At 41.2% G+C, this 13,043-nt stretch overlaps 1 protein-coding gene across 2 annotated transcripts; it reads right to left on the bottom strand.

Annotated features, from left to right (window-relative positions):
- Positions 1-869: 869 nt before the first annotated feature.
- LOC133926904 (diacylglycerol O-acyltransferase 1-2-like) lies at positions 870-8,652 on the bottom strand. 2 transcript variants are annotated; one of them, XR_009911203.1, is made up of 17 exons: positions 8,249-8,652; positions 6,932-7,012; positions 6,725-6,798; positions 6,565-6,640; positions 6,270-6,337; positions 5,246-5,369; positions 4,692-4,790; positions 4,460-4,561; positions 4,244-4,380; positions 3,972-4,053; positions 3,826-3,846; positions 3,554-3,616; positions 2,905-2,952; positions 2,541-2,603; positions 2,076-2,129; positions 1,324-1,985; positions 872-1,147 (listed from the first exon to the last, which is right to left on the bottom strand). XR_009911203.1 is itself a non-coding variant. In XM_062373069.1 (16 exons), the coding sequence occupies exons 1-16, from the start codon at positions 8,507-8,509 to the stop codon at positions 1,878-1,880; spliced, it is 1,461 nt and encodes a 486-aa protein (XP_062229053.1). In that variant the 5' UTR covers positions 8,510-8,652; the 3' UTR covers positions 870-1,877. The 2 variants fall into 2 exon arrangements, 1 of the variants encoding a protein (XP_062229053.1); XM_062373069.1 differs by having other exon boundaries at positions 870-1,985.
- Positions 8,653-13,043: the final 4,391 nt, after the last annotated feature.

Here is a 13,043-nt window from a genome sequence, read left to right as displayed (position 1 = left end):
CAATTGGTATAATTTTATATGGATCATGATTTATGAAGTTCTATCTTATGTGCTCTAATGCTCTTTCTCAAGTTCAATATATGTTTGCAGCACTTTTTGAGATTGTTAACAAAGGGGGAGAAGATTGATGATCAAACCAAGAAGCATAATGCAAGATGTCTAGGAATGTCGAAGTTGACAAAAAGAAGAAGTTCTTGCATAGGTCGATCAAGGAAGATAGTGGCAATAGAAAGGGGGAGCCACAACAAAGGAGACTAAATAGTAAGAACATGCATCCAAGTAATGTGGTAAGGCTTTGTGCTCTTAAAAATTGATATTATTTATTATTTATCACTTGCTTTGATTGTGTTGTCATCAATCACCAAAAATGGAGAGATTATAGCGAAAATACCCCTATTAAGCCATGATTATGATTTCAGTGATTAATGACAACATAGTCATTAGGACTAACATGTTTATCAAAAAATATATGTTAGTAAGTCTCTCTACCTTATGCCGAGTTTGTCTCTCTACCTTATTTACGTTTTCGTATTTACATATTTGCAATTTATCTTACTAGAGTAGGTTGCAATTATCTTGAGTGGTATAGTAAACACTTTATCTTACTAAAGTAGGTTACAATCCTCTTGAGTGGTATAGTAGATACATTAGATAAATCTAGATCATATTTAGATAAAAATTGAGATAAATTTATCTTGTAAAGTTTTTGAAACAATTTTAGTTTAGGTTTCCAAGTATTCTAATTCACTCCTGAGTACGTCACCGTTCCTCACACTTCTACATATTTGTCTGTGAATAAAAATACCGGGTTCTACTCTCCTCTTCATACAATTTGAATTCCTCGAAATAATTCAACTCCTTGTATAATATGAAAGCAAAGTTCTGCAGCTTATGTGATGTACATTTTTTTAACTGGCATATGAGAGTATGAAGAAAAAAACAGGCATGTGGCCGGAATAATTTGAAAAAATCTACCTCACTCTTAGTACATTTTCCGAATTGGACAAAAATATATAAAAAAAAAATAGCCACTTCACGCCTTTCTAACGGGTGGTAGACCGGTGCTGCAGGGCCCACGCCACGTCCTCTTCTCTCAATCTAGGCCGCAGCAGCATTGCTCCCTTTTCTCTCAATCCAGCTTTCCGTTCTGAAAGTCGTTTGAATCAAGTTTTCTAATTGTCAAATCCGTATAAAAGGCAAAAAATATAAATCTAAATCACAGGGATATATGATAGAGAACTGAACAAGTAACAAAGAGAAACCAAATAATAAAGGGTGGCAAAAACAAATAAGAAGCTTCCCTGTAGATTTTTCTGTTCGTACCAATAGATGCTCTACTGTTGCGTAATCGTATAAAGCTGTAAATTGAACCTTATATTGTCCTCAAATCAAATGCTCCGGGTGGCACTCTTCTCCTGGATTTGATGCCTGATATTTCCATGGTTCAGTTGGCCTGAGAGAAAACAGGTGCATGAAATTTTAACAAGGGGATGATGCGATGCCTCATTATTCTTTCCAGCCAAGTTAATACACAAATGTCTCACTCAACGTGATCCTTTTTCTCATAGGGACCTCAAGGCTGATGTTTCATGTTACACACACGTTACATCTAACACGACAATATGCACACAGCACGGCTGACATGTAAACTGAAAAGTGTACAGGGTCCACATGTCGGAACTGTTAGAGATGACCTTCAGGTTGCATCACTGACACATCATTGGCAATGTACACGCTGCGTCCCCGGCATGCCGCATGGAATGGGAGCATTAGCAAGCTGACTAGCTGATGGTAAAAATGACAAGGAGGCTGTTGCTTCTTCTTGCCAAGTCGATTTGCCTCTGAGGATCCGTATTACGGTACATGTTTCGATGGAGCTATCTACTTGCCTGGACTTGCCTGTTCATGACATCGTGGTAGTACAAAAGAACACACATCGGTTGCCCGAGTATGCTGAAGAAGAACCAAAAGATCATATTGCCCACCTGTCAAGATCGACGATAGAGTCTAGGCAAGATTACGCAGTGGGAAAAAGCAATGGAAGACACATAAATTTTGTTCTAGGCACAGCATACCATTAGGTTCTTGAACTTATCTTGAAGATATCTCGTCAAGAATACCAGCGGTATCTGGGCAAGACAGACATCAATGGCGTCAGCCTATATAAAAATGGAGAGTATATTGTTCCAGGACAGTGGTCTAGTACAAGCATGGCATGGATTCAAGTCTAGCCGCATGCATGTGCCTACAACCCATGCATATGCACTCTGCCAATTGTGCTGCCCTATTATTTTCTATCAATTTCCCCAAACCATGGTTTTCAACTGGTGCACATCATAGCACATTTCGTATGGTACCAGCTCACTGGTTGCGAGGGAAGTTCTAAAAGACAGTATAATGATTGGTATGGAAAGCAATTATGATACTCAGAAGGGTAAGAACGGAATAGACGCTGATGGAACTCGAAATAGCAAGAAGAAATGAAGTTGATAGACAGAATAATACACATCAACTAGTTTCTATAGAGTTTACATCTGTACCTGAGACATGATCCCAATAAATGCCCAGAACTTGAAAATGTGGCACGGCACAGCAATACATATCTGCAAATTCAATGAAAAGGAAATGTGATGATGAAAAACAGGAAAATAGACGCAAAAGGCCATATTGACCTTTTCTCTTTTTATCACAAGGGAAACATGCAAAACGCAGAAGCCAAGAAGCCAGGGCTCTTGATTCTGTTTATATATCATAGATTATGCTGGTAATATGCTGATTGGAATTCAAACCAGAGCATTTCTCAATAAAAGCATGGAATCCTGCTCTTTCCTGCTCTATCTGGTGACTATGAATGTAATTCATAAATGATATGCATGTAATAATGATTTCTGGAAGAACTAGTACCTCATGAAATACAGCTGAAAGCAGAAATGAGATTAGAATCGCTACACCCTGCAGTGTGGACACAACATGAATTTGAGAAGCAGATACTGAGAAAATCATGTCAATTCTGCATAATAAAGAATATAATAGATCAACAAAATATGTATATTCGTGTATTTATATATCGCAATCAATGGAAGGCAGTATTTAGCAACTCTTCCTAATTTCATAACAGGTATCCTGTTCAAACTTCTGTACAATGCTATGTTTTTAAACACACCTTATTCGTGCATATCGTTAAATCTTCTGGATATTTGTAACATTGTTAGCATAACAAAATCATTTAACCACGAGAATACACCCTTTTATTCTGACATCAGTATCAACCACTTGTTTTGTTGTTTTCAGTAGGACTATGAAAATCGAGTGCTGATTCTCTGCTCAGCCTTGTTACTGCTTTATCTGAACCACCAGATTTGCATATTTTGACTGATCTCAATCTATATAGTGTCAGTGTGGCAGACTCAAAAGTCAGCTATTACTTTAGACCTATTTTCCAGGAAACTAAAAAAGATACTTGCAGTATAGATGGATCAAGTATTTAATTTCAACAATACTAAACATAGCAATTGGCAAATGGAACCTCTTTTTGACAAATAGAAGATATTACCTTTGACAAACCACGCCTTATGCATGGGAAATATATATGTCGAATGATCCACTTATGAACAGGCTGACAAGACGTAGACCAATTGTCAGTTATGGGAAGGATGTTATCAATTAATTAGACAACTATCTCAAGGTTAATGACAGGTTTCATCAGCCATTTGGATAGAAGGACTATTGTCAGTTATTCCGTAACGATTGTCTTAGTTAAGTAGTAAAGTGTCCCCTGAATAGAAGAGTAAAGAAATCTGAAGATCAAGGTAACAAGAATATTACCATGTTCCACATTCTCCAGTACTGAGGTAAGCCCCAACATACCATCGCATTGAAATGCATAGAAATTTAAATAATATCAGTTCTATTCAAAATTCTCACTCAAAAATTCAAAAAGAAATAAAATCTGCTTTTAACTGGTCTTTCACCTCTTCAACTGTTTTGGCGTTCCACCAGTCCTTATAGAATTCACGATCACCAAAACAAAGGACTTCTGCAAGAATGTTCAACCTGTACACAAACCAAAAACGGATGAAAGCTGTGAAAGATGAAACATCAAAGACATGTGCAGGTTAAAGTCACTTGATCTTTGTAGAAAACCGCTACACTGACAAGTGTTACTGCTGATGCATATGGTACCCAACTGAAGTAGAAAAAAACCACAATACAGGAGATGCGACAAGATAATCAGAATACTAACCATAAATGGAAAAAGCAATAGAACATGCAAAGCCATACGTATAATGTTGGTATTGATAGTTTCAAGACTCTCTCTATAGCATTCAAGAAATTCCCTTTCAGTGGATGCTTGGAATTCTTCACAATTGGATTCATGTACTGCAAAGTAAACAAGATCGAGAATTTAACTCAAAACCAGATAGAACTAGAAGCTACTTAAGGAATGTAGCCTGCTCACTTGCTCAATTATGAATCCCATCAAGCCTGTAAAAACCACACACTTTACAAGTTGTCGGATCACCCAGCCCTTCCTAATAAATGTAGTTCGGGGATAAGTTGACTGCATAATGCATCAGAGTGACATCAGGAAATCCATGTTTTGCCCTTGCATATCTAGATAGATGTGACGAAGGAATAGATGATGTACACTTAGAAAAGAAGAATAAGTGGCACTTGCCCAAGAATAGTACCTGGTAACAAAGTGTTGGGGCCAACATGAAGTACACTAGACTTTGAAAGGTTGGATCTTTAATGTTCTCAGGATCAATAGTATTGATAGGCGTAGCACCCTATTATATAAGAATAACAGATGGAATTGCTGAAAGATGAAAATAAATGATATAATCATAGTTGCATGGCCCATATCCATGCCAGAGAGTAAACATTTGCTCAATCTAAATAAAATGTACAATATGAGAAGCTAGACAAACATTGTTTAACCTTCCTGATAAAATCATGAATTCATTGGCACTGCATTTCATTGTGTAGCAAAGTGAAACTACGCAGAAGAAGTTCCTCAGAAAAACAGCACTGGAAAAAAAGTTTAAGCAAGAATACCAGAAAAAGGAATACTTGATAGTCAACTATTCATGAAGTTTAAACAAGTAGAACATTTGATTGTCAACTATTCATGAATGATAAAAGCAAAAGGAATAAAAGAGAACGTTTGATGATCAACTTGAGAAACATTCAGCTTGTTAACAAAAAATCTAAACTGATTTGGATGAACGTGCCAACAAATTACCTTTTGAATACTTTTCAACAATATCCGTATATCATAATTTGTATGAGCATAAGAGACAAGCTTCAACCACATGATGCTTGCAAGAAACATCAACACAAATCCAGATAATACTGCTGTGTGACACCTGAAAAGATTTAAATCTATGCATGATGCAATATCATTTGAAGTAACATCTCTTGATAATCAAAGCAACATAAACTATACAGTATAATTCGTCACCCATATAAACATTCTTGCCTTGTCATTGTGGATAAAATTAATGAAAAGTTAACTTGTAACTCTTATACCTCTTTTAAAGAAATAATAGTAGCTCAATCCAAATTTTAACATATTCAAATGCTACTTGCACATTGATGTCAGAAAATACACAACTTAAAAGAAGCAGACTTGTACTGTTGTCTATTGAATAATAACTATTAGTAACTCAAGACTTAATACTTCAAGCCTTCAATCTACTTCCAAGAATGTAAATAAATACGATTCATTTTTTATATACAGTGAAGGGTCAGGTTCACATAAGTAGGAAATACAAATGCTATGGTCACTGCAAATTATGAAGTAGCTAAAGAAGATGAAAAGGGATTTAAGCTACAAAAATAGAAACAACTGACCTGCTAGCTGCAATATTTTTTTGTTGTCAATCAAATGTGAACTCATATCTTGGATTACATATAAATCTTTACTATTTGGCGACTACTGAACCAATTAAGATAGAATAAGACAATCCACATTTTTAGAAGGAAAAGGTTAGGCATAAGATATGAGATGTTATCTCCACTTACAATTAACTATGTCAAACCAACCAATTTGTATAGTTTCGAATCCAATTAAAAAAGGAAAGGTACAAATGTTTGAAACATATTAATTTAGTTCGCCAAATTCGTCCCCATACCATGAAATACAGCAAATCAATGAACAAGAAATGAATTGAGCGTATCCCATACCATCAAATACAAGAGCTCAACGAATCTCAAAAGCAGAGGTATCCAAACTAACTGCAAAGCATTAACGGAAATATGCTTACATAAGAATTACAACAACCGGATAGACAATGACAGATGTTGTAATAATGATATGGAGAAGAATAACCACCTGCAAGAGGTGTACAAAAGTCATAAACTATGTTAAAAAAATACAATTGACCATACAAAATTTCTAATCCTATACCAAATTTGGCCCACAACAATTTTATCTACGACACTCCAAGTTATGCATAAGACACAGCAGAGGAGCATGATGTTAATGATGAGGCCATGAGGCATGGTTATTACAGAAAATATTGTTGATAACGACTAAAGAACATTGTAAGATAAACTTACACGTTCACTAATGAGCTTTCTTTGAATCAACTTCTCAGCCATGAGTGCCGCAAGTGGGAAAACTGGTAAAGTGAGACTGCAATTCACAGATAGATAAGTCTTAAAAAGTCAATTATTGTTGGCTGGAACCCAGCAGGATCGAATAAGTAATTACATATACCAGCACATCAGATGGGGCCAATCTCCCAGAGATCTTGCACTAAACCAAAATCCAGCTCTTATTAGTAGGCCATACTGCAGCAATAATTCAGAATATAGAAATGTGTTAAATATGTACACTAGACAAGCAAGCGGAAAGCATTAGAATAAAATGCCACATAGGGAGCAAAAAATGAAACAAGGGGGGTAAAAAGGAAAGTGATTAAACCTTCATTAAATTCTCAATAATAAGTCTGCTGTTCACTGCAATCAGCACAACAATACATAGATTCAGAAGACCTGCATGGCTCTGCAAACCAAGAGAACTGTTTAATTTCAGTATTACAATATTCTGATGCAACCAAGGTATACGGTTTGAAACTACAGGATTTACTAACAGATAAACGAAGAGTAACAAAAATCAATACTGAATGTACATATATCATAACGGAATTTCCACACGTAATCAATTATGTAATCACCATGAAAACGTAGAAAGAATGCGATATGGAAACATACAGGCAGCTCACAGAGTACCCAATAAACATTCAAATAAAGCTCTACCTTCGAAATTCATATTCTGATTGAAATCACGGTATATAATCAGATTAAAGGGCATCAGCCAAGCATGGATTTTGGTGCAAAGAGCAGCGGGGTCACCTACTTCCCAGTACCTATGTTCAATAAATGTTTATTAATTTTTTTATCACCTAATATGCTTCTGCTTTACTTTAGAGCCAAGTTGCAATGGGGTGGCATCCTAGAGCAGCAAACAAAAAAAGTGTCCAATAATACGCCTAGTCAAAAATGGAGGGCCAACCAGGTTAGTGGTCCCATATGACAAAATGTACAGTTATATAGTCCTCACGCAAGCAATGCCCAAAACAGGAAAAACAATATCATCAATCAGCATGCACCACACTGCACTGGGTGAACAAACACGAATTGTAGTTTGAAAAGTCAGCATTGGGCCCTGAGAATATACACTGCTCAATTAGCCCCGCAGCTGCAGCTCTAAATGTAAAGCCTGTGACCAAGGCCCCCTAACAAGTCTCTGTATCTGTATTGTACAGTCTGTAGTACCTCAACCTATGGCGTCCAGACATCCAGTAAGTGATTTGCCAGCCCCATTTGAACACGCCAAACTCTGCTAATGGCAACAGTTATGCTCGTTGTTTGCTGCTTCCGTCGCGCTATGCCAAATTCTGCATGGCATGCATCCAGCGCCTCACCCACTTGCCCCCTGATCCCCAAAACAAGCAAACACCGCGACCTCAATCCGCAGCAGCATATGCCCCCACGAAACGAATTGCTCCCCTCCCCGTACACGCGCAAAATCTATCCACTAATCGGGAGCCCACAGTTACGCATCCGAGCAAGCGAGATGGTAAGCGGCAAGTAATTCGTTAATAATGGCAGAAAGTATTATTTGAAAAAAAATAATGCAGAGTCGATGAACTGGTCGCATGGATTGAACCAGGTGAACGGGACGGGATCACAGGAATCGGTAGGGAAACGAAGAGCCTACGCATTGGCGTCTCCTCACCTGCCGGAAGATGGCGTCGGAGCTGAGGGGGCTCTCCTTGACGCGGCGGTGGGCGGGCGCCGACGCGCGATAGCAGAACATCTCGTGCTGCTGCTGCGGATTCGGCGGCGGGTGCTGCTCGCCGTTATCCCTCCAGCAGCCGGAGGTGTCGCCGGCGTCGGGGTCGGCGGAGGGTGCGCGGCGGAGGCGGAGCGAGGACGCCGGCTCGCCCGCGTCGGCACGATCGGGGGTGGAGGAGGCCATGGACGGGGGCGGGGCCATGGAAGGAAGGTTCTAGAAGGTTCGGGGTGGGAAACTTAGGGGCGGCGGTGGGGGTGAGGAAGAGGAGGTGAGGTGGTGGTTTTCATGAGGGTGTTGGGCTGACGCACAAAAGCGCGGGGGAGATCGAGACCTGTAAAAGGTGACACGTGGCGGCAGCCCTCGCCAGGCGTCCTCTAGACGACGCAGGCAACCGGCCTGCTCGACGCCTGGACAGCACGCTGAAAATCGGCGAAATTATGTTTAGGGCTTGTTTGGACCAAGCGAAGAATGGAGGAAAAGTGAGGGAATTGCATTTCAAAGTACTACCTCTACCTCTGTTTTCCTTTACTGTGATCAGTTTTACTGTAGCAATTTTAATTTAACGTTTTGTTTTTAAAAAAAATTATGAGTACTTAAAAGTATACCGTACTTAAAAAAAAAGTATATTTCACGATGGATCTAATGATATAAAAATTTAAATATTTATAAAAAAAATTTGGAAAAAAAACACAAGATCAAAATTGCTACGGTAAAAAACTGGTGACAAGTAAATGAAAACAAATGTAGTAATTTTGAAAGAAATAAATGTTTGAAATGGAGGTTTGGCTCGTTCCTTTCATTTGCAAAGTTTCATCTTTGTTATGATTTTGGAGGAATGGAGAAATGAGGTACGAGCTCCTAGAAAAATTTCCTTGGAATGTTCAATGCAATGAACCTCTCTTTCTCTCACACACAAATATGCTACCTGCGTTCCAAACGCCTTTTCCTGTCATTTTGGTGTGCTTTCCAATTTTCTGTTTTGTCACTGCTGCATTGCTATCCCTTTTCTATGTTTTTCAATCCTCCGTTCCAAAGCCCTTAATAAGTTGCATACTTACATGCACTATTTGAAAATCGAGAAATATATTTGTACATCTTTTTTTTCTCACATATAGGTCCCCTCGCGCCAAAGAGACGGAATAGAAAACGGATAGTAATTTCTTTTTGTTCAAATTGTGTCGGTCAGGATTGCCTGTAATACAGCATTAAGTTGTATGCACATATAGTTCAACCAAGAGACTAAGCTGACGACGTAACCACTAGATCATATGTTGCATGTTCTAGTTCAAGTTCTATTTGGACATGAGGAATGTCAACACAAATCGTGATGAATTAGTTTAAGTTTGGACTGAATCCAAGAACTGGAGAAATACACTTCGGCCAAACAGAAATAGTAGCACTGCGTAATTTGTCGACAATTTGTTTCAATTAATGAGATAAGATCACACTAAGTACATATAGTGACTAGTCAAGTCGTTGTCAGCGATTAATTAATACATGTATCTTGATAGAAAGTTTGTTGGCTTACACGACGGTTGATTAGATCAAATAAGTTAAACTAGATCACTCCACGTCCAAACCTACGGCCGACCAACCTGCTACGAAGTACGAACGGATTATTGCAGCAGGAGCTGGTCGAACGCAAAGCAATTAGAGCCTTTCATTTCCTCAGCAATTTAATTATCGCATGATTAAATTAGGAACAAATTATATACAGTCAGTCACATTGGATAGAGAATAAGCTGTAGTAGACACCCCAAAAATAGCCATCAATGTGAAGTGAGTTCTGTATTCCCACTAACTAGCTTTAATCGGTTCTTATGATACCTTAACCACTAAGGATGTTGACTGAAGCTAAATTCTAGTTTTCGTACCCACGAGCCATTGATTGGTTCAAGTCAAAGGAAGTGCTTCCTCCCTTTTGCAGAACAACTACAAGCATCCCTTTTTCCACTCTCTTTTTAAAGAGCTATCATCCACACCAGATTCAAGAACACATAAATTAATACTATACCATTCATTTACAAGATTAAGGGCCCATTCGAAAGTGCAAAAGTGTATTGGGAGAGAGAGATTGAGGAAGCCACGCCCGACAGATTGCCTGGGTTCCGTTTATATAGAGCTTATGAGAGCAATTAGAGGAATTACAGCTATTAGGATATATACCATAATTAGAGGGATAGACTCAGATACTCCATCGGATCCTTGACTGGATCGCCAGCTGTGGCGGACAGCTTAGCCTGAGTGTCCACGGGGGTTGTGGTAGAGTGACACTCAGTCATGCCAGCGTGCTGAAGAAGGTCGGCGGCGTACTGTCGCTAAGATAGGAAAAGCCCGGACGGTAACCAACTCACCAAGATGCCGAGGAAGTAATGGAGATCACCGAGGTCCGTCATGGCAAATTCATTGTGAAGCTGGCGGGTAATGCACGAAAGGAGCTCAGTGGAAGAGGTTGTGATGACAATGTCATTGACGTACAACAGCAGGTAGGAGATGTTGTTGCCTTCATGAAGAACAAAAAGTGACATGTCGGAGAGGGACGCCACAAAGCCCAGCTGGCGAGTGTATGTGGCGAACCGCTGGTACCAAGCATGAGGCGCCCGCTTGAGGCCGTAAAGGGACATCTGGAGGCAACAGATGTGCTGAGGTCGAGAAGGGTCGATGAAGCCAGACAGTTGCTCACAGAACACCTCCTCGTCGAGTGTACCGTGGAGAAAAGCATTCTTGACGTCGAGTTGGCAAATCAGCCAAGAGCGAGAAGCAGCGATGCTTAGCACAACACAGATGGTAGCCTGCTTCACAATGGGGCTAAAAGTCTCTTCATAGTTGATTCTCGGCTATTGAGAAAAGCCACGAACAACCCAATAAGCCTTGTAGCGTGCGAGAAATCCGTCAGAGTGAAACTTATGTTTATATACCCATTTGCCAGAGACGATATTAGCACTAGGGCGATGAAGTACGAGAGTCCATGCATCCGTAGGATCGCCGACGGGAGTCTCTGCTGGGCTCTCGGATGGAGCAGCCGTCACCACCGCGCCACGCGCAGCCACACCCGTTGCGCCGAGCGCATCACCAGACGTCGCCACTCAACGTGGCACCGGTCTATCCGGTGCACTACGTGTCTATGGCACCGGAATATCCAGTGCTGAATCCGTGGCCCCGAATCACGGTGGCTTGGCCGCGCCCTCAGTCACGACACCTATGTCGTGGTCCTCCGCTACACCGGCACCCGGCCCACATCATATGCGGACGCATGCCAAGGATGGGATCATCGTTCCTGTTGATCGACTCAACCTATCGGTTGTCCACAGTGCGCCTTCACTAGTCCCAAAGACGTACCGCACCGCCCTTCAGGATGCCCACTGGCGTCAAGCTATGTCCGAGGAGTACATTGCACTTATAGTGGATGATTTCTCCCATTTCTATTGGTGTTTTCCTCTTCGCACCAAGTCCTCGGTTTTTGCCACTTTTGAGTCTTTTCTTCGTATGTTCGAACTCAATTTAGGTCCCCGTGTGCTCCATACAAACTACCTTCTTTGATCGCCTAGGTGTTGTCCTTCGCCTTTCATGCCCTTATACATCTCCTCAGAATGGCAAAGCTGAGCACACTATTCGCACCATTAACGATACTATGCACACTCTGCTCTTTCAAGCTCACATGCCTTCTTCTTTTTGGGCTGAGGCCCTTGCTGTCACCGTTCATCTTCTCAATGGCCGCCCCTATCAGTCTCTAGGATCGGTGACACCATACTCCAAGATTCATGGCACCCCACCCTCTTACTCCCATCTACGAGTCTTCGGGTGTCTTTGCTATCCAAACACGTCCGCCACTGCCTCCAACAAACTCCAGCCCCGTCCTATCATATGCATCTTCCTTGGTTATCCCTCCTCTAACCCAGTTACTAGACGGATCATCATATCACGCCATATGGTCTTTGACAAGTCCGTCTTTCCCTTCGCATCGTCGAACTCACAACCACCCACCGTGGCTACCAGCTGGATTTTTTGCAGGACGTGTTTGGATAGCAAAGACACCCGAAGACTTGGTGGTAGTGGAAGAAGACGACGATATGGTGTAAAGATCGCCCTCGCTATTGCAGCGAAAAATCACGGCCTTTGTCCGCAGGTCCTTCATAGAAAAACCGAGAGAATCAAACTCAATGGAGCATGAATTATCACAAGTAAATTTGTGAACGGATAAAAGATTACAGATGAGAGACGGGACATGGAGAATATCGTTCAAGGCAAACGAATGTTCGGACGATGTAGAGAGAGAGGAGTGGCCCAAACAGAAAATGGGCATGGAGGCGCCATTCCCAATCGTTACAGAGAAGGGGGAGGATAGGGAACAGGGAGACTGGAGGATACCGTTGTTTCACATCATATGCGTGGAGGCTCCGGAGTCGACAACCCACCCACCGTTCATTGTGAGATTATTCAAGGCGACGACGAGGGCAACGCTGTCCCAAGAGGCAGGGGAACGCTGACTGGTACAGAGGTGTAGCCATCATGGTGGCTGTTGGGGTCGTGGTCCGAGGATATCGGCACTACTAGGAGCCAGAGTGGCCCACGTGTTCATCCCGGGGTTGAAACAGATACAAGGGATGGCAAGACTGGGTGCCGATGAGCTCGAACGACCACCATTGCCAAACTTGGTTGATCCGTTGCCACCCTTCGGCTTTCTTTTCCCCTTGTGCTTGGCGGCGGTCGAGGTAGTGCCACGGCACGAGGAGCC

This window comes from Phragmites australis, chromosome 8, assembly GCF_958298935.1.
Source record: "Phragmites australis chromosome 8, lpPhrAust1.1, whole genome shotgun sequence".
In the NCBI taxonomy this organism is placed as follows: Eukaryota; Viridiplantae; Streptophyta; class Magnoliopsida; order Poales; family Poaceae; genus Phragmites; species Phragmites australis.
This window is presented reverse-complemented; position numbering and strand designations above follow the sequence as displayed.

What these genes read in the sequence shown, in the direction of transcription:
- LOC133926904 (XM_062373069.1), bottom strand. Translation starts at nt 8,509, where the DNA reads ATGGCCCCGCCCCCGTCCATGGCCTCCTCCACCCCCGATCGTGCCGAC. An exon ending in CCGACGCCATCTTCCGGCAG is followed by an intron (nt 7,013 to 8,248) that starts GTGAGGAGACGC and finishes CTTGGTTTGCAG; the next exon opens with AGCCATGCAGGTCTTCTGAA. An exon ending in ACGCCAAAACAGTTGAAGAG is followed by an intron (nt 3,847 to 3,971) that starts GTGAAAGACCAG and finishes GGCTTACCTCAG; the next exon opens with TACTGGAGAATGTGGAACAT.